Raw genomic sequence first — 20334 nt, 5'->3', positions numbered from 1 at the left:
TACCATCTGTGCTGTCAACTTGCTACCCTTGTTAAATTTCAGGCTCAAGATGTTCCTTTTTTCTCTGCCTATGACTAACTGCCTCTGTCTCTTCGTTATGTAAATGACGACTATTTCTTTACAGTGTCTTGAAATGTGGTTGCTTTTAGTTGCGATATAAATCCAAATTGTATTGTTTTTTTATTTTAATCATTAAATTGTTAATGCAAGCCAATTAACAAGAAGAGGGACTGAATTTGCCAATCTTTCTATTCCTGATTTCAAGAAGACATCCTCAAGGTGACTTGTATTTCTGAGGTTCAGAAACCACAAGATTTGTCCAATTGTTACACTGCCGCAATACAAAAACTGTGTGTATTTTACTTATAGTGCTGGGCTATGTATGGTATTATCCACTGGTGGTGCAGTAAACAGCACATCATGTTACATATGCGGCAGCCTGCGTTGTGATTTCCGGTTATAGCTAACATCAGTGTCAAGTGATAGTTCTGGACCCCATTCACCAACCCACACTCGCCAGCAGGTGAAGTATCGTCAAAAACCTGTAGCCTACGCCGTGCCTTTTCACACACCCATTACTCATCGTCTTAAATGCACACACCCACCTGGTCATGTGACCTCAACCTACATTGCCTGGCTATAATAACGTGTGATATTTATTTATTTCAGGTTCATCTGCAGCTGCTCATGAGGGAAATTCAGAAGTCCCTTCCTACTTTTCCTACCATCATGGTGCGCCTGTTAGTCTTCGAGTCAAGGGTAGTTTAACAGCATGCAGAAGCAGCTTGACTTAATTTTTGTTGCTTGTAGAAAGAAAGAGGAATGTCTTCTAAAATGTTCAATTTTGATTGCTATCCAGGTCATGTAGCAAGCAATTTGCTGGAACAAGCCAGGCTGACTTCAAACAGTGCATACAGAACTGGGAGTTTTTTCAGAAACCCTGTGTGAGTGCTAGCAGCCCGAAGATGAAAAGAATCAAAGAGGGGTGGGATTGGAAACACAATTCAGACTCCACTGTTCTCAGCAAGGCAAGAGGAGATAAGCGTTTGACTGTGTTAACTGCTGACAACAGTCTACTAGTAAAGAGTGCTTACCTCCAACACTACCAAGTCATTGGATGATATTCGGCTTCATAATATTGGAGCAGGAATTGATGTTAACTGATCTGTTTGTGCTCGAGTCTGCTGCCGACGTTAAAATTCATTTAAAGTCCCGTGTAACTGCCAGTGCAAGTGAGAGACTTGTGGATAATTTTACGTGGCAGGGAACGTAAGGTGCAGGGTCTTGCAAATGATAAGGAAAGAGGAGACTTTGGAAGTCCAGGAAATGTGAAATGTATGCAGGTAAACAATATTCCGGACAACGCGGTACGATAATGAGGCCAGCGCGCAATTGTCACTGCCACCATTTGCTTGGCAAAAAAACAAGAACTGAAAATGGCATCAATCATAACAAGAGTGTTTTGTGCAAGCGACATAAATCAACCGCGCATTATAGTTCCTGCAAGATGGTGTGATGGACTTTTGTGTCGTTTCAGTGAAGAGGATTGCTCTTCACAGGGGAAAACTATAACTTCGCTCTCCTTCGTCACTCCCCATATGAGCAAAGGAAATTGTTCAGGGTCCCTTCTGACAAGTGTATGTGCCACTGTGGTTATGTGGACAAAGGGACCATATGCACTGATGCAACTGTTCAGGTCGCAGGGTGGATTTTTAGGTGAGATAAAACTCAATATTTGCAATTAAGAAGACAATGGAAAGAAGTTCAACGGAATCGTAATTTAAAAACACTGCAGGGAAAAGCTATTTCAAGGTGGATGCTAGCCATTCATTAAATCACTTACTCAGACACTTGATATACAGACATCTTCCAAGCTTCAAATGGACGTTGGCTCTTCCGCTGAGAAATTATGCTTAAACATACTCTTAGTTAAAAGTCCCACTGCTCATAGTTGGTACAAACTGTTGCAATTCTTCCTGTTTTCCGTTTAGACACATAGTTGAAAATAATATAAAGTGTCAATTGTTACAATTCAGCAATTTTTATAATACTGCACTATACATTTTTAGGAGAATCGTGATAACATAAAAAGGTACGGTACAGGGATTTGTCTTTATCTTGCATAACCATTTTTTAAAGCTTGGATAAATAATACTTTATGCGCACTTGGGGCACAATTTATATGCCCTGCAAATATTGTTAATTGCATCTCCTACAAACTAAAAAGTACCGTAATAATTAGTGGCTTAGATTCAAACCCAGGAGCTCAGCAGTGACAGCTTATAGAATTAAAATATATATTAAAATAATTTTGAATTGATAGCGGTGTAGAAAAAAACACCCTACCAATCATGGACAGCAGATGGAGTGTGTGAACACATGGTTTTTAGTCTGGCGGTACATCGTTGGGATTTCTATACTGGGACAGAGGCAGATTGAAACAGACAAAAAATTTTGATTTTAAAAATTGTAAACAGAGGGACAAGGAGATATACACAGAGATCAATTCAGACCGATTACTTTTAATTTAGGCTTTTCCAAACTCCAGGCCTCGTGTTCAAACACAAAGTCATATGCTGCATGCATCTGAGGTAGGGAGTATTGATTGTAATAAAGATAGGATCTTGTTTTTATTCAGTGCTCTCCATAAGGGTTTTCACATTGGGGAAAAGATCAATGACCATTGTTCAACCCAAAGTGTCTTCATTTCACCATATAACTGCCAGGTGAAACATTTTAAAACATACCTCCCAGTGGTAGATTTTTGCAAGTAATTATCAGGATTCTACCTTATTGCGCTGCATTTAACACACTTTTTATTTAAAAGTAAAAAAAAATTACATACAAAATGCAATTCACTAATCACGATGTGCCTTTGACTTCAGATGTGGGAGATGCCCACTTGTGTCAGCTGCCTTAAAAAGGTGTGAAGAACCAAAGAACTTACACTGTCAGTCAATGCAATTGTATATGCTGTACTGTGAATATAATACATACTTATATATGAGCGTGGCTTTGTTCGCTCCAGCGCTGTCCTCGAGACAGTCTTGTCCCTTCACCTGATGAAGGCCGCTTGTGTTGTGGCCGAAACGTCGTGAAAATGTTATTGTTATTTGATACATTTATTATTTTATTCTCATTCTACGTGACTTTACCGAAAGAACCAAAGAAGATACTTAAAGCACTTTCATTGACTGCAATTTATTTCAAATCTGTAAAATGAATGTGCCAAATTATTCTTGATTTTTTTTTAGATTTTGAGGTTGTATAAGGATGCACTGATGACTTTGTGATGCTGTGTGATCATTGAGTCATTGTTTCCGATAATATAGTAATTATTTCTACGTACGCATTTGAAGAAAATTTGCACTTTAAAATAATGAAATGGCTTTTTTTTTACACGAGGCATTTTCCACGTTGAAAACATTCTTATAGCTTATGCATTCCAAAATAAAATGATTTGCTATGTCATTGTAATTCTATTAAATGTGTAGCTTTACATTTTTTACGCAATCAACAGGGTGTAATAGGTTACCACTCAAGAGTAAATGACATGGTTTGTATTTGTGCATCGGAAAACAGTCACCAATGAGAACTTGTTACCTTGCTATGTTGTTTGGAGTAAACTAATGGTAACATTTCAGCTTGTGTAAAATCACTTCCAAACACACCATTCTAGATATGCACACAGCTCATGATGAACGTAAGCTGCACACATTAGGTTGAATAAACGTATAAGTTTCATCGAACAAGAACGGAAAATAAAAAATAAAACGCCAACGATTTACTTTCCATTTTCTTTGAAATTATATAATGCTTATCAATGTTAATGAGCAGTGGATAAGAGTTGAGAATTTATAAAATAATCTTCGTTCCGTTGTTCACTCTGATAATTCATACAATTAAAAAAATAAAGATAAAGACTTTTTAGCAGTTGAAATATCTTTAAGAAATTCAAATCCAATTGAGAATTGGCTTTTTCTTGGATTATATGTCAATTCAAATGCTATTTAAGGTGACAGACATTATGGTGGTAACCTTGATATAACAAATGCTATTTTACTGTGTAGCATGGATGTATTAAGGCTTTTATATATAACTATTTACATAGTACATTGATTATAAGGTATATCTAAACAATGGTGTTTAAGCATATTGGCATGGTTTTCAGATTTATAATTTAAGTTGGGTTGCCCCGATACCCTTTGTGGCACACTGCAAACTGAATAACGCAGGGATGGACACAAATTTAATCTGAAGGGATAGAGGCGCAAAAGAGCATAGTAATAGAATGACTTTACTGTCCTTTTTGCTTGCCTGGGTAATTTTCTAAATACAACAGGCTCTTTAAAAAGTCAACTATTGGGGTTTATTACTTGTTGTATGGGCTCCGGGCATTAAATTAGGGCCACATGCCATTGTATGAAAGTCTTAGGCAGCCAAAGTATGAGGACTTAAGTGTATCCATTAATCTGCATTGTCTAGCTGTGCTATGAATTCCATATGCAAAAGTTAAAGCCCTGCTGTACAGCAAAGTTTGTTTTGTGACAATACAATGTTTGTGTACTATGTGCTTGAGTCCTCTGATGTTTTAATACGTTTGAGTCCTCAACAAACTGTTTCGAGCAATAATCATGGATACCCCCCCCCCCCCCCGCCATCATATTTTATTGACATTGGGGAATGGATGTGTGCTACATAACGACAGTATATTGTATTGGTAGTAGACAAATGAGAGATGAGGAATGCTGTTTTGGAACCATTGCTCTGTCAACAATATTAATGTAATTCCAAATAGCCTGTCAAGACAAAATACATTAACCCTTGGTAGAGAGGACAGTGGAAAGTCGGAAAGTGGTGTTTATTTTGGCACAATCTCATTCAGCAAACCATTTTGTTTGGAATCTATAGTTACTGTACCAAGCCCTCGAATGTGTGGGAGATTGGAAATGGGACAGCATGCACCATACATTAGCCCTGTTATCAAGAACATCATTCATTGATCCATATTTGTGTTTTTGGGTAAAGCCACGTGGTAGACATGTGAAAATAACATACGTTTGAAGGGAATGACATTAAAGTTGCCCTGATGTTCAGGACAATATTGCCAGTATTTAATCAGCTATATTATATCCATATTCAGAGTACAACTTGGATTCTTAAGCATATTCATTTAACCGCGTTTTAAATTATTGGACCGAAAGTATAATGTGCATCGTAAGTTCTAAACTCCACACTACCATCACTGGTTAATAGAGCTTGTGACTTTAAACTTATATACCATACATGGTATTATATACTGTAACCGTATATACAGTCCCCTGGTGTCTACAAACTAAGTTGCCTCTGTGGTAGTAGTTACATTGGAGAAACCAAACGACATGTCTCGGACCGCATTCGTGAACACAAAGCAGACCTTAAACACAGTAGGACCAACACCTCGGCCATGGCAGATCACTGTTATAATTCAGTAGGCTCACATGACATTGACTTCTCCAAGACAGGTTCTTTGCAAGCCATCTGGCTACCATGAGAGATTCGTTCATGAGGCTATCCACATATACAAACACAGAGACAATTTCAACTGAGAAGATGGATTCTGGCTTAGCAATCATTGGAAGGATTTGATAAACCATTTCGGGTCTTAATTGATTGTTCACGCTTACGGTGGCTTTCAGACAGCATACATTAATTTTTCGTCTCCCCCCTCCTCTTTTCCGAACATAGATGGACTCGTCCATCTAAACTGTCAAATCGCTATCCGTGGTGCTAACGTTTAAAAATAAATAAATACAAACCGCCACTTCTTTCAAATGTTCTTGCCATTGGTTTTCACACCTGATGATGACTGCTTGTGTTGCAGTCGAAACGTCGTGAGAATTTGATTGTTTATATATTTTATTATTTTATTGTTTCCCTTCAACGTGACTTTACCGAAAGAACCAAGAATATTGAAAAGACAGTTTGTTGTTATTCTAGGAAAACTATGGATTCGACATTGGAGTTAGCCTGTTATGAAAAATGAAGTCAGAAAAAAACCTTGCATAAATTGTCACCCACAAGCATTAGTAGAATGCAAAACAAACAAGGAAGACACATGCAAATAATTTGATTCTCACGATTTACAAGATCTCTATCTTCAAGCTTTTAATGTTTTAATGCGTACTACCCAATATGATAGAAATGTTGACTTACGAAGAAAATGGAAAGTGTGCAAATTTAAACTGCGAAAATGTAAATGTGCAAAAGTAGCATGGATAGGTGGATACTTTGAATTACCTTGAAAGACATGAACATACGCAAGCAGGTCAAATGCATCATGAGGACTTAATAAGAGTGGGCCTCGGCACAACACATCACTATCGGAGATGTCTGATGGACTGGATTTACGATGGAGTAGAAACTAAAGGTGGGTTCTCTGCTGACACGCATCAGCCAAAGAAGAAATGTACCCAAGAATACGTCCACCACGGAGATGGAGCAAAGAATACATCAGTCTGGAAGCACGCCTTGGGTGGATCGTGCTATTGCGGGACCGCGGGGAATGGAGGTGACTGAAAGGCCTTCGTCCAGCAGTGAATTGTGGTTGAAGGAAAACGTTATTTTGCGAGCTGCAAAGGATGATGTCAGACAACGTGTGACGCCACCGCATTGGCCGAAAAGGCTTTAAATGCGCCGTGTCGGGGTAGAAGCAATTCAAAGTACCCGCCAAACATACGGGAACATACTCTTTGGTTCTTTCGGTAAAGTCACGTAGGTATAAAATAAATCACGACGTTTCGGGCGCAACACAAGCGTCCGTCACCAGGTGGGATGAAGTCGCATGCAGCGATGTCATCGCAGCATGTGTGTACGACGTGAGACGTCAACAGCCTAGCCGAGAAGACTATCGCTGGATTATATTGCAAAGTTTTCCGTAACCCCCTTTATCAATTTGCCCGGTTCCGTCGATGGTAAATTCCTATTAGCCAACAACCTTATAATAATAAAATGAAAAAAATCAAGACAAAATGCTTGATTTTTACGTGAAAATAAATACAAATTATCATAGTGTATACACTGTTTAGAGGTCATATTGCAGTAGTATATATATTTTAAAATACATCTCAGTAAACATGGAATGATGGGTTAATGTTGGTCCAACGGTTCCAAGCACATGCGAATGCTGGTCCAATGCTGCATGTTTACCGGGATTGTGTGTAAAGTAATATATTACGCGGTGAGCCAACTTCAGTATGCTTCATTAAACAGCACTGGCGCTGAGATTCAGTTCATATACTCAGTGGCTGAATACTGTGCTTTAGTCTGGACGTGCAAAATCCACACCAACGCTCAATGCCATGATGCGTACCATAATTGGGACATTAAAATCAATGCCCATCGACTGGCTGCCAATCCTGTCCCTCGTACATCCATCCACCCAAAATATCTTGTGTCAACACGAGTCCAAACCTACCGATTCAAAAGGACCTTCAGAACTTCCCATAGTCTAGATTAAATTCCCACAACACACTTTTGGATCGTCGAGCACAGACTGAAATCAATGATACATGTCCATCGACTAACATCGTTGAAGCAATGTCCATAGTCTTAGTCTATGGGCACCCCAGTGTCAACCTATGGGTATTTATTTTGCATGTAACCCTATGGGCATTCTTCTTTATGTCAGCCGATTGGCATTCATTTATTAATGTTAGTCTATTGGCTTTCCGTTTCATCAATGTTAGTCTATGGGCATCAGTTTCAATGCCATTCGCATTCTTGAGACGTTAAAGATCCCTCGACGTCATTTCCAAGATTATAGGCCACCGCGTGCCGGCGTCATGGTCCGAATTGCCAAATTTGAAAAGCAACACCCCCCAAATTACTTGATTGGAATACACATAGCAGTCGTCTGCCTTCACCCCTCGACAGCGAGGACTTGGCACGATGCTCCAGAGAAGGAATCGCGAGACTCAGTGAGGCGTTACTGTGTTAACATGCAAAAAATAAACTGATAACACTGCTCCCGTTCAATCGTGGGGCACAGCGGACAGCAACCTGTGGCAAAGACAAAGATTAAACTGGTAGGAACCTCCTGGTTACATTACCAGCCCACAGGGGATTATTGTGTCCGTCCGTCCGTCGTGCATCCAAAAATGGGAGGGGTCGGGCTGGGTGGAGAGGGGATGGTGGGGAGGGGCTGGGTGGGGGATGGGAGGGGTGGGGCTGGGTGGGGAGGGGCTGGTCACCCCGTGGTGCCCTTATAAAACTAAACGTTTAACTCATGCCGGCTTGTGCCCGCCCTCACATTCGGGCATATTTGCGGAATACACCACGTGGTGCCGCCGTTGACCCTGGCCATTGACCGAGCAACCAACGTTCCTACCAGCTCCCTCCGCAGGAATGTGTTCTCCCCCGCCGCCTCCATAGCCTTAACAGACTGTTGGAGCAAGAGCTGTGAGAACTATACAATTGCACCACACACTCCAACATTTACTACACTCTGCTATACATCACACACTAAAGGGTGCACCCATGCACAAAGACAAAGATCTCCCCATGTCGCCTGAATAGACTTGGAGGAAGTGTTATTAGCGAGCACCTATGAAGGCCGGAACGGCACACGAGGGGGTGTTGTGGCCAGCACAAACACCCGGCCGCCTTTGTCTCCCCAGTGACGATGTTTGCACACCTCACCAGGTACCCTTTTGAGGCGGCGTTAACCCGACAAGAGACCCGAGTTCGATTCTCGCTCACGGCCAATACCAGTGACGATTATCTGAACTATCCTCCTGCAATTAAACCGCCTTCTAATAACCTTACCATGACACTAGGGCTATAGGCTATTGTCATTCGACGTAACGACCCCATATTCACAGTGACAGTAACCTTTATCGAGTGGAATGAAGTGATTTAACACGAGGCTCAACACCTATGAGAGTTACAATACACTAATTGCAGACATTCATACATGGTGACTGAAACCATCAAGGATGTACCACGATTACACAGTATGACAGGATTCTGCATCACAAATAGACATCGCATAGCCCAAATCAATGTCATTATCAAAGAAACAAGAACAAACCCACAACATATTCATATTCTTAGCTCTTTCGGTAAAGTCACGTTGAAGGGAAACAATAAAATAATAATATATATAAAACAATTAAAATTCTCACGACGTTTCGACCATAACACAAACGGTCGTCATCAGGTGTGTCGGTTCGCATTAATTTATTTATTTTTAAATGGTGTGTTTATTTATAAAAAACGTCAGCGCCACGCGCAGCGATTTGGCAGTTTATTTAGAAGGACTAGTCCATCTATGTTCTGAAAAGAGGAGGGGGGAGACGAAAAATTAATGTATGCTGTCTGAAAGCCACTGTAAGCATGAACAATCAATTAAGACCTGAAATGGTTAATCAAATCTTTCCAATGATTGCTAAGCCAGAATCCATCTTCTCGGTTGAAATTGTCTCTATGCTTGTATATGTGGATAGCCTCATGAACGAATCTCTCATGGTAGCCAGATGGCTTACAAAGAACCTCTGTCTTGGAAAAGTCAATGTCATGTGAGCCTACTGAATTATAACAATGATCTGCCACGGCCGAGGTGTTGGTCCTACCGTGTTTAAGGTCTGCTTTGTGTTCACGAATGCGGTTCGAGACATGTCGTTTGGTTTCTCCAATGTAACTACTACCACAGAGGCAACTTAGTTTGTAGATACTAGGGTACTGTATGTCCGGAATCACATCTTTTACAGACAGAACCAGATCACGGATTTTATGTAATGTGTTGAAACGGACCTGGATCTTGTGTTTATTCAAGATTTTGGAGATCTTTTTTGTGATCCCCGCAATGTAGGGTAAAGTGATGGTTTTGAAAGGCTCCTCAAGAGGGTCCTTCTTCATGGTTTGAGTGATAGCTTTGCGGATTGTATAGTCGGAGTAACCATTAGCCTTAAGAGCTTGGTGTACGTGCTTGAGTTCACTGCCTATGTGTTCCTGGTCGGATATGGGCTCTATGATACAGAGTCTTGATGAGATAATTATTCTGTGATGGATGGTGGTGGGAATCCGGTTTCAGATAAGCATCCGTATGGGTAGCTTTCCTGTAGACAGAGTGGCTCATTGAACCATCAGGTCTCTTTTTAATTAGGACATACAAAAACGGTAGCTTGCCATCTTTTTCGACTTCTATGGTAAATCTGATGGCTGGGTGTATGGAATTGATGTGGTCGAAGAATTGGTCTAGAGCAGGCCGGCCATGTGGCCAGATGACAAAAGTGTCATCCACGTACCTCTTCCATAAGGTTGGGCGCAGAGTGGCAGTCTGGATGGCGTCAGTCTCAAATTTCTCCATGAAAATGTTAGCTATAACCGGAGATAGGGGGGAGCCCATTGGGGTGCCCTCAGTTTGTTTGTAGAAAGTTCCATTCCAAGTGAAGTATGTATTGGTTAAACAGTGTCTCACCAGGGGGGGTACCTCAGTGTTTAGTCCTTGATGAACCAAGTCTTCAATGATTGCGATGGTGTCAGGTACAGGAACCTTGGTGAATAAGGAAACTACATCAAAACTGACAAGCAGGTCGTCTGGGGACAGGGAAATACCCTTGATTGTCGATACCAGGTGAGTAGAATTTTGTACCGCAGAGGTGGTTTTTCCAGTGAAAGGACGCAAACCGACACACCTGATGACGACCGTTTGTGTTATGGTCGAAAAGTCGTGAGAATTTTTATTGTTTTATATATATTTTATTATTTTATTGTTTCCCTTCAACGTGACTTTACCGAAAGAGCTAAGAATATGAATTACTGCAGTCACGAAAGCTTTAAATCAAAAATTAAAACCCACAACAACCACTCACATTTACTCGTATGACCACCAAGCAAGCAAAAATGCTGTAAAACACACATAACAGAATGAAGATTCAACAGGCTTCCCCACAGAAAACAAAAAAAAACATCTAAAGCACTACATCTAAAAATCAAAACGTCACGAAAGAAAGTTTAAATAAATCTTAGATGATGCTACGTTACATGCTAGCTAGTTTTACTTCAGTTAGCTAACTGGCCCTCCGATCAAGCCACACGAAAAATGCGAACGTAGGCGGCTAGGCCAGCTAGAAGGCTCCGGCGTGTCAAAGAACACGCCCAACATGGCAAACTCGAAATCTTATTGGTTAAAGAATATGACAACAACATCGTCCCCATTTGCTTCAACAGCAGAGGGGATTCACTCGACATTCTGAAGGCCTCAGGGTGGAATATCTGATTGGATAAAAGCTCTCATTTATGAGTTGCACTGGAAGCCAACTGAGGGAGAGAGTAGCAATGAAATGACGTCAATCGACTGATGGGAACGAACTTTGTACAATACATATAGCATTAATGAAATATATGTTAAATTATAAAAAATATAATTTTCTGATTCTGACAATCTCTAGGCCAGCAGAGAAGGCCTTGCTGGCCCTGACGCCCCGCCTCTGAGTTACACATTTTATTGTGAGACCGTAACGTCTTTCGATATGTATTCATGGAAATAACATTGTACATTAATTTTCTATGGTTCTTTCGGTAAAGGCCCTGTACGTATAAAATAAATAAATTAAATCACGACGTTTCGGGCGCAACACAAGCGTCCCTCATCAGGTGGGACAACCGCAGCAAGAAACAATTGCTGAAGTGGGCAAAAGGGCTGCTGTGACAAGAGGTTATATAGGTAAGAGAGGGTGGGGGAGGAGCCAGGGAGGAGAGACAGAGAGAGGGGGGTGTGGGGTAGGGTAGTGGAGCGCTGCCGAGTGAAGAGCAGCTAGTTGGGGGGGGGGGGTTGAGAAATGTGACGTCACATCAAAATGCGCAACTTCTCCATAGGAAAATGGAGAAGCATACATTTTGTAAATTTTTTGAATGATTGTTATTAAACATTTTGATTCTAATGATTCTACCAGGGCTTATCATTCTGTGAAATGAATATGTGATTGTTATAATTGTATTCTCCATTTTGCTTCGTTCTACTACAAAGTTTAAAGTATTTTTTCATAGTTATAATTACTTTTAATATTTTATAATTATAAGAGCATTTCAATAAAATATTCTGAACATCTGCAGTTTTAGTTAGACGTTGAATATTTTCAAGTGAATTTTATGCTAAATTTCAGCTTTCCAACGCCTCCTTTTTAATACATGTTTTCTCCTACAACATTAGTGCAGCGCCACATTAAATAGGCGCTACAATGACAATAGTTTAAAGTGATTTGAAGCATGTTTTATTTTCAAAATGGAAATACGGTTGGGGGGGGGGGGCAGAGCTTTGTGACGTCATATTTGAGGGGGGTCTGACTTTTTGTGACGCGGTGTGACGAGGGGGGGTCAAAAATGGGCTAAAATCGCGTGACGTCATTTATGGACGGCCCCTAACTCACGGTCTTTGAGAAGTACGTCAATGTCGCCTGAGACACGTGGCGCCTGCTTCTTGTGCGAGCCGATTCCACAGTTTAGGGACCGTGGCGTTTTTGACCTACAACAAATACATATAAATAATAAGGCGTCCATACAAAATGTTAATTGCTTTAAAGTAGCGAATTAATTGATTAATTTATGCCGATTTTGATACAGGCATGCATTTTCACCGGATCTGAGTACGTGTGCAAAATGTGGAATTGATTGGACAACGGGAAGTGGACGAAATTTTGATTACAAGATTTGACCCAGACAAACAGAGGAATCAAGTTAAGTAAAACCGTTTAAAAAAGTAAAACAGTTACATATTGCGTAAGTATTTAATTTTAAAAGTTTTTTACGTCTTCCAAATAAACAATATATTCTACTATATTCTTGGTTCTTTTGGTAAAGTCACATAGAAGGGAAACAATAAAATAATACAAATATAAAACAATAAAATTCTCACGACGTTTCGACTGCAACACAAGCAATCATCATCAGGTGTGAACACCACAACAAGAAAATTTGAAAAAAGTGGCGTTTAAAAAAAAAATTCTTGTTGATGATGATTGCTTGTGTTGCAGTCGAAACGTCGTGAGAATTGTATTGTTTTATATTTTTATTATTTTATTGTTTCCCTTCTACGTGACTTTACCGAAAGAACCAAGAATGTGAATCCCTGCAGTCACGAAAGCTTTAAATAAAAATGTAATACATTCTACTCTTTGGATCTTTCGGTAAAGTCACGTAGATAGAAAAATAATAAATACATTCTAGCTATGGCGTATTTAAATCAAATAAAAAAGAAATATGTTATAAATTAAACATATTATTTATTTTGGGAAAAATATGTAGTCTCGTGTCCTGCCACTCATTATAATCGACAAATTAATTTCTTCAAGACAAAAAAACAAACTGAAATTCCATGTACATACGGAGATTATTATACACAGAAACCAAAATAGGCACAAATAATATACGCTGCCAACCCTGGAGCTCGTCTGCTTACGAGACACGCATTGACAGATGGCACGGTAGTTGGTATGGCACCTGGCTGCACGATCATTATAACTTTGACCTCTGTTGAGTACAAAAAGTTGCGACCTATTTTAGTTTCAATTGACCTCATTTGTCAAAACTTTATTGACTGAATGGATTTTTTTAAAACGTGTTCTTTGTTTTTAATATCTTGCTCCATACAGCAATGTCTGCATATGCCATATTACATTACTATTTTGTTTGTCACTTATGATCGTTATTTCCAAATAACCTTGGTTATCAAGTACATTTCCACTGATGTCTTTTAATTTTTGGTTATTGATTTGTTCAGTTTAGACCCAGACATACATAGTGTGGGCAACCATTTATGGTTGACGAAATCATGAAATAAACAAGAATTAAGCCTTGGGCAAATGTTTACTCTTTGGGTTTCTTCAAGAAATATATATTTGTTAAAATCGTGTCTATGTGGTTTAAAGTACTGCTGCTTTCATACAGTAATTGCCATTTTTTTAAATAAAACATTTCAGTTATACAATGAATGGAAAAATATTCGGAATATAATTTAATTTAAAAAAATGTAGCCTGACCTGTTTGTTAAGTTAAAACAGCTTTCAGGGATGCACAGTATATTAAAACAAATAATAGAAGAAAAAAATAGTCAGGAAAATGTGTAAAAACGTGTAATCTCAAAGTCCGTGTCAGTGCATGTGTTGTTAGTTTCATTTCCTGCAGGAACATCGCGATGTCAAGAGCACGGAGCATTAGAAACGAGAACTTCGGTGCGGTTACATGACAAGTACACGCAGTGTCATGTTCTCCTCGTACAGAGTGAAATTACACGTACCATATTCTTAGCTCTTCCGGTAAAGTCACGTTGAAGGGAAACAATAAAATATATATAAAACAATAAAAATTCTCACGACGTTTCGACCATAACACAAACGGTCGTCATCAGGTGTGTCGGTTTGCATAAATTTATTTTAAACCGACACACCTGATGACGACCGTTTGTGTTATGGTGGAAACGTCGTGAGAATTTTTATTGTTTTATATATTTTATTTTTTAATTGTTTCCCTTCAACGTGACTTTACCGAAAGAGCTAAGAATATAAATTACTGCAGTCACGAAAGCTTTAAATCAAAATTTTACACGTACCATTTTAAGTTATTTAAAGCAAATTACTGTCATGCTCATCTATCATGCATTTGCAGGGAGTCCCCGACTTACGACGGTCCGACTTACGATATTTCGATCTTACGATGGCGATATGACAAAATTGTAAAATATTTTTAATTTCGCGCGGCAGGCAAAACGCAGCAGCGTTACGAGGTACGGTACTGTAACTTTATCATCGCCATCCTCCTCTTCCGACAACTAAGTTAATGTAGCCATCAACAACCTAACATCGTTCAAGTATGCAGACGACGTACGGAATTTTGGTGAGCACAGTAGAATATGATACGTTACGATACGTTCAATGCATGTATGATACAAAACTTTAGCGATTTAATTTTAGGGTTACCACGATACGATACCTACGTTCGATGCATGTTAAAAGTTTTTATAGCAGATAGGATTGTTTCCTGAAAAAACTTTCTATGAAATTGCAGTTCATATAGGTAGGCTAAGAATTTACCTTGGTTTTTTTTACTTAAAATTTTACTGTGCAATACAGTATTGTAATAAATAAATACATACAGTATATAGTTTATACAGTACGGTACTGTAAATTGCTCTGTTTTGCTAAATTATCACCATTCTTTAAGACTCCTGGGTAGGCTAGGCTATTTTCGACTTACAGTATTTTCGACTTACGGTATTTTCGACTTACGATATTTTCGACTTACGATGGGGTCGTCGTAACGCATCTCCATCGTAAGTCGGGGACTGCCTGTATTGACACGAGGAGCGAATTAACAAAGACAACGCCAAACAAATCATGCATTGTGCAACAACAACATAAAAAACACGTAAGAAATATATCTCTGATCTTACAGATATTGTGTGATCTCACGGTTGTGTTGAGCATTTATACATGTGAGATCACCATTTGAAATATATATCTCTCTGATCTCACAGATATTGGGCGCCCTCAGATATTTGAGCATTGACATCTATGAAATCAAAATATCTTTGATCGAATAAAAAAACATTTATCTGTGATCTCACAGATATGTTAATATTGAATGGTGTGAAACCACAAAAAATATCTTTGATCAAATAAACACACATTTATCTGTGACCTCACAGATATTTAAACGTTGAAATCTGTGAAGTCACAACAAATATCTTTTATCAAATAAAACACATTTATCTGTGGCCTCAGATATTTAAACGTTGAAATCTGTGAAATCACAACGAATATCTTTGATCAAATAAAACACATTTATCTGTGACCTCACAGATACGTTGAAATCTGTGAAATCACAACAAATATCTTTGATCAAATAAACACACATTTATCTGTGACCTCACAGATATTTAAACGTTGAAATCTGTGAAATCACAACAAATATCTTCGATCAAATAAAACAACCCAGGTGAAAACACACATGTCACATCACAGTTTATATTGCGTGACACTTCACAATAACTCCCAAAAGCACTCGAGTTATCTCCTCTGTGTGTGAGACCACCACCGTGATCTCACACACAGATATTTCACTGAACACGGCCTTGCTATAATTGCCATGTTTAACGTCTTGAAGAAGAAGAAGAAGACGAAGGAAGGAAGCAAGAAGAAGAAACAAGTGGGTATTGGAGGAGGAGGAGGAAAAAAATGAAAATTCCAGGCACGTCCGGTTGGGTTTGCCTTTTGACTTTTCCGTGACGCACGGTGAGGGGGGGGGGGTGGCGAGCAGAGGGCCTCAGTCAACTTGCCGCGCTTAGCACAACCAAATACTAACACAGATAACATTGTAAGAGACACACACACACGCGTAGCTTGTGTTAAGTAGGCTAACGCTGTTCACAATCACACGTACACACACACATGTACACACACACCACACAACACAGGCTTGTGTACAACAACAACACGAATGCGGTAGTGAGTTGCACCGTAGTCACATGTAGGCTGGCATACACAACCTTGTTATAACAACGCTTTATCTCGTTATATACCCCTGTATAGTCACATAAACACGCTGTTACTATATCACTCGCAACAATACACTACAGCTTGAGCGATATCGCGTACTCTTTATTAGTTGAGGTCTTTTTGCCGCATGTACTTTAATATCGCAGCCGTACGTATACTGTACGCTAGTGCTACGAACTGTACCGCTAAACACTTTAACACACACGTTGTACACAATATTACACGGTTTGTATATTGTTAACAACACACATACACACACCGCAGTGCTATATATACACACACTCGCATTTACCGTATACGAATGCGTATGGCATAATCACGTGTACTGTACACAACGACCCTTACAAGTCGCGTATACCGCTAACTTTTATTACAAAGACGTTGACTAAAGTCATACGCCGTGATATATAGTACCGTAATCTTTTATAAAGAACTCTTTTAGTGATAAACAACAGTGCCCAACAAAGACGCTATCACAAACACACACACACGGCTCGTACTAACTGGCGCTCATCGCGAGACGTGCACACACTTTGTTCACTATTACATTCACTAAATTAAACACGATCACTGTAACGTACATCGTCACAATAACGTACACCATCACACACTTACTGTCGCAAACACACACACCATCACATCAAAATACACCATCACACACTCTCACAAACACACACTAACACTCTAAGTACACCATCACACACATTGTCACACACATTGCACACACACACATCACATTAAAATACACCATCACACACTCTCACAAGCACACACTAACACACTAAGTACACCATCACACACACATTGTCACAATCACACACCGTCACACACATTACACACACACACCATCACACACACACATACCACAACACACACACACAGACACCTATGATCACAAACACACACCAACACACTAAATACACCATCCTACACCTATTATTACACACCTATGATCACAAACACACACTAAGTACACCATCGCACACCTACAAAGACACGAACACACCACACACACACATTTATTATCACCAACACAGCACACTAACTAACACAATACCACATCGTATCTTGTTTCCTTCCTCTGCAAACGTTGTTTTGCATAGAGTGGTCTAGTAACGTCTTTAACAACTACAAAAGCCGTGAGTACTCTGATGCTATTACTTTATCACATCACTGACTACACCAGCATCGTTGTCATTAAGACTCCTACTACTACATGTTAACGATTTCGTAATGGAAGGAAATGAAATGCTGTCATAGTGCCTGTGTAAGTCTTCCTTGTTAAACTATGTGCGTGTGTGTGGCGGCTTCAGGCTTCCGCACTGTTGTTGTTGATGTTTGTTTTGTTGACTGCTGTTTGCACGGACACACCGTGCTTACAGAGGTGCCAACCACCAGTGCCAACATCGCGATGATGTGGAATAGAGACACAGTGACGTTTGTAGAATGAAAACATCGCCGTGAGACCCTCTCGAGGCGTATGTAATGTTCATCGATTGAATGCTAGAGAGCCACCTTACATCAAGCACCGTGGCCATAGTGTTCTGGCGTTTAGTGTATTTGTGTGTACAAGTAATCACGCATGCAGCATGTATGTATTCTATGACCCATGTGCCCTGGACGAGATTGTTGGATTGTTGGATGGATACCGCCAAAGTTGCAATAACCTGAAGCGTTCCCCCACGTCTTCACGAGGCCAATAACAACACCGAATTTGTGTGATGGCCACTCGAGTTGTGGTTTTATTCTTCACTTCTGTTGAGCCTATGAGTCGGTTTCGATCAAAGTATTTTGCTAGCTTAGGTGGAACAGATTTTTGCTCCGGCTCATGGCCTACAACACACATGATTGACCCGTAGTCATGTTGACACATCTACAGTACAGCACTGTGCATGTTTACACACGTTATACCTGTACTATATGCACATATGTGCGTTTAGGTTGCAATTACGTACACTGCTGTATTTCGTATGTGTGCATGGCCTGCAAAAGTGTGCATGTATTCAGTAAAATAGTGTTTACCCTACAGCTGTTTGCAGTATTACACTGTGCATGCAGTACCCCACGTGTGTATCTTGTATGTATGTAAGCGTGCACCATCGGTTTTCATATGGGTTGTATACATGTAGACTGTATTTGCTGTGCTTATTAAGTTGTGTTTACATAAATCGTCCTTACAGTGCACTAGCGGCTTCGTGTCCTTAAGTTGTGTACGTGTTTTGTAAGTGGAAATACTGTAGGGCGGCTACTGTTTGAAGTTAACGCACAGAAATGTTAACTCGATAAAGGTGTTACATTGGACAAATGTCCGGCCAGTGTTGGACCGATAGTGATTATAAATGCTATCTAAGGGTACGTTACGATACCATTATATAGGTAAGATATTGCAGTAAACATTCAGCATTGGACAGACTGATTATAGGAGACCAATTGGTTGATTAGCACGGTTGGCTACGTACGGTGCGAAAGAAGTTAAACATACATACGAAATACTTCAACATCCTAAAGAACGCTTGCTCTAGTACTCATGGTTATCTGGGTTTATTATCATACATTTCAATGTCATCTCGGTATGCACTATATAAAGTGACTGGGCGTGAACAAAGTGCGTTTTGTCGTCGCTACAACTCATTATCTTAAGTCATTCACACTCGTCTCTTGTCGACAGTATCCCCGCAGATGTGTCTGTACCCAATTCAAACGCGCAACAACATTGGGCCCGTCAAATGGTTGGGGCCCGTCAAATGGTTGGGGCCCATCAAATGGTTGGGTCCCGTCAAATGGTTGGGGCCCGTCAAATGGGGCCCATCAAGTGGTTTGGGCCCGTCAAATGGGGCCCATAAAGTGGTTGGGGCCCGTCAAATGGTTGGGGCCCATCAAATGGTTGGGGCCCATCAAATGGTTGGGGCCCATCAAATGGTTGGGGCCCATCAAATGGTTGGGGCCCATCAAATGGCCGTGGCCCATCAAATGGCCGTGGCTGGCCACAATTCAGTGCAGGCGGGCAGTGGTGTACGTGGAGGAGGCTGGTGGGACTAACAAGGAAGTTAGTGTGGGTGGGCTGCGTTCTAGAGGGAACCAACACTTCAAAGCGCGCTCTTGTAGAATCTACCATTAGCAGCTTACCACGTTTTACTGCAGGAGCACTTTTCCACGTGTGTGTGTGAACAATAGATTACATGTTGAAATGGTTGTTCATTCCTTTAAACCACAAGTTAAGTTTTTCGTTAAATACATCACAGTTTAGAATGCACCGTGCGTTGTGATCCTTATGCTGCCACAGGCTTATAATAGAACTACTAAGTAAATGTAAGCCACCACCACGACCAACCTACCTCATTCATGCGGGGAGACCTGGGTGATGTTGCTTTACAATGAGGACATTGACACTGTCCAGGGATCTCAAAACTACCCCCCGCCCCTCTAAAAAACAAACTTACAGCACACACCGTTCTATACAAGTGCCTTTGTATATATGTACTGAAGTATTGTTTAAGTGTCATTTATCTCGTGCGCTCTATAAACTGCGTGATGTATGTACTAAACACTGCAACATACATGCAGTTGGGGTGAACGCTAATTCAATACAGTATGTATTCTTTAAATTATGGATGGTATACAGAAAAAGCGTACAGTACTACACAGTACTGCTCTCTCGTATTTGTAGAATGCTAAGAGCTACGCTTTTTCTGCCCTGTTCATAACACGAGATTATTTGGAGGGTCCTTCAAAAACCATTTTAACCGATACAATTACGAAAGGAGTGGTTTCTTGACGAGGTTGATACTTTTGCATTAAGGCT

At 40.1% G+C, this 20334-nt stretch overlaps 2 protein-coding genes across 10 annotated transcripts in view; both read left to right on the top strand.

Moving 5' to 3' along the window:
• Window positions 1–4571, top strand: part of LOC116944127 (putative palmitoyltransferase ZDHHC11B) — a 28951-nt gene extending 24380 nt beyond the window's left edge. For both annotated transcript variants that reach the window (XM_032957577.2, XM_032957576.2), the window contains 2 exons: window positions 670–732; window positions 860–4571. In XM_032957577.2, coding sequence (XP_032813468.2) covers window positions 670–732; window positions 860–948 — 152 coding nt within the window. In that variant the 3' untranslated portion in view covers window positions 949–4571. The remainder of the gene's footprint in view (window positions 1–669; window positions 733–859) is intronic.
• Window positions 4572–16220: 11649 nt separating this feature from the next.
• Window positions 16221–20334, top strand: part of LOC116944131 (tubulin polymerization-promoting protein family member 3-like) — a 35693-nt gene continuing 31579 nt past the window's right edge. The window contains exons 1-2 of one of the 8 annotated variants that reach the window (XM_032957585.2): window positions 16246–16350; window positions 17636–17671. The gene's annotated coding sequence lies outside the window, so the exon portion shown is untranslated. Of the gene's footprint in view, window positions 17672–20334 lie in introns of all 8 variants that reach the window. The other 7 variants (XM_076068297.1, XM_076068296.1, XM_032957586.2 and 4 more) reach the window with 7 other exon arrangements.

The sequence above is a fragment of the Petromyzon marinus genome, chromosome 20, assembly GCF_048934315.1.
Source record: "Petromyzon marinus isolate PM22_M1 ecotype Great Lakes invasive population chromosome 20, UKy_Petmar_22M1.pri1.0, whole genome shotgun sequence".
In the NCBI taxonomy this organism is placed as follows: Eukaryota; Metazoa; Chordata; class Hyperoartia; order Petromyzontiformes; family Petromyzontidae; genus Petromyzon; species Petromyzon marinus.
This window is presented reverse-complemented; position numbering and strand designations above follow the sequence as displayed.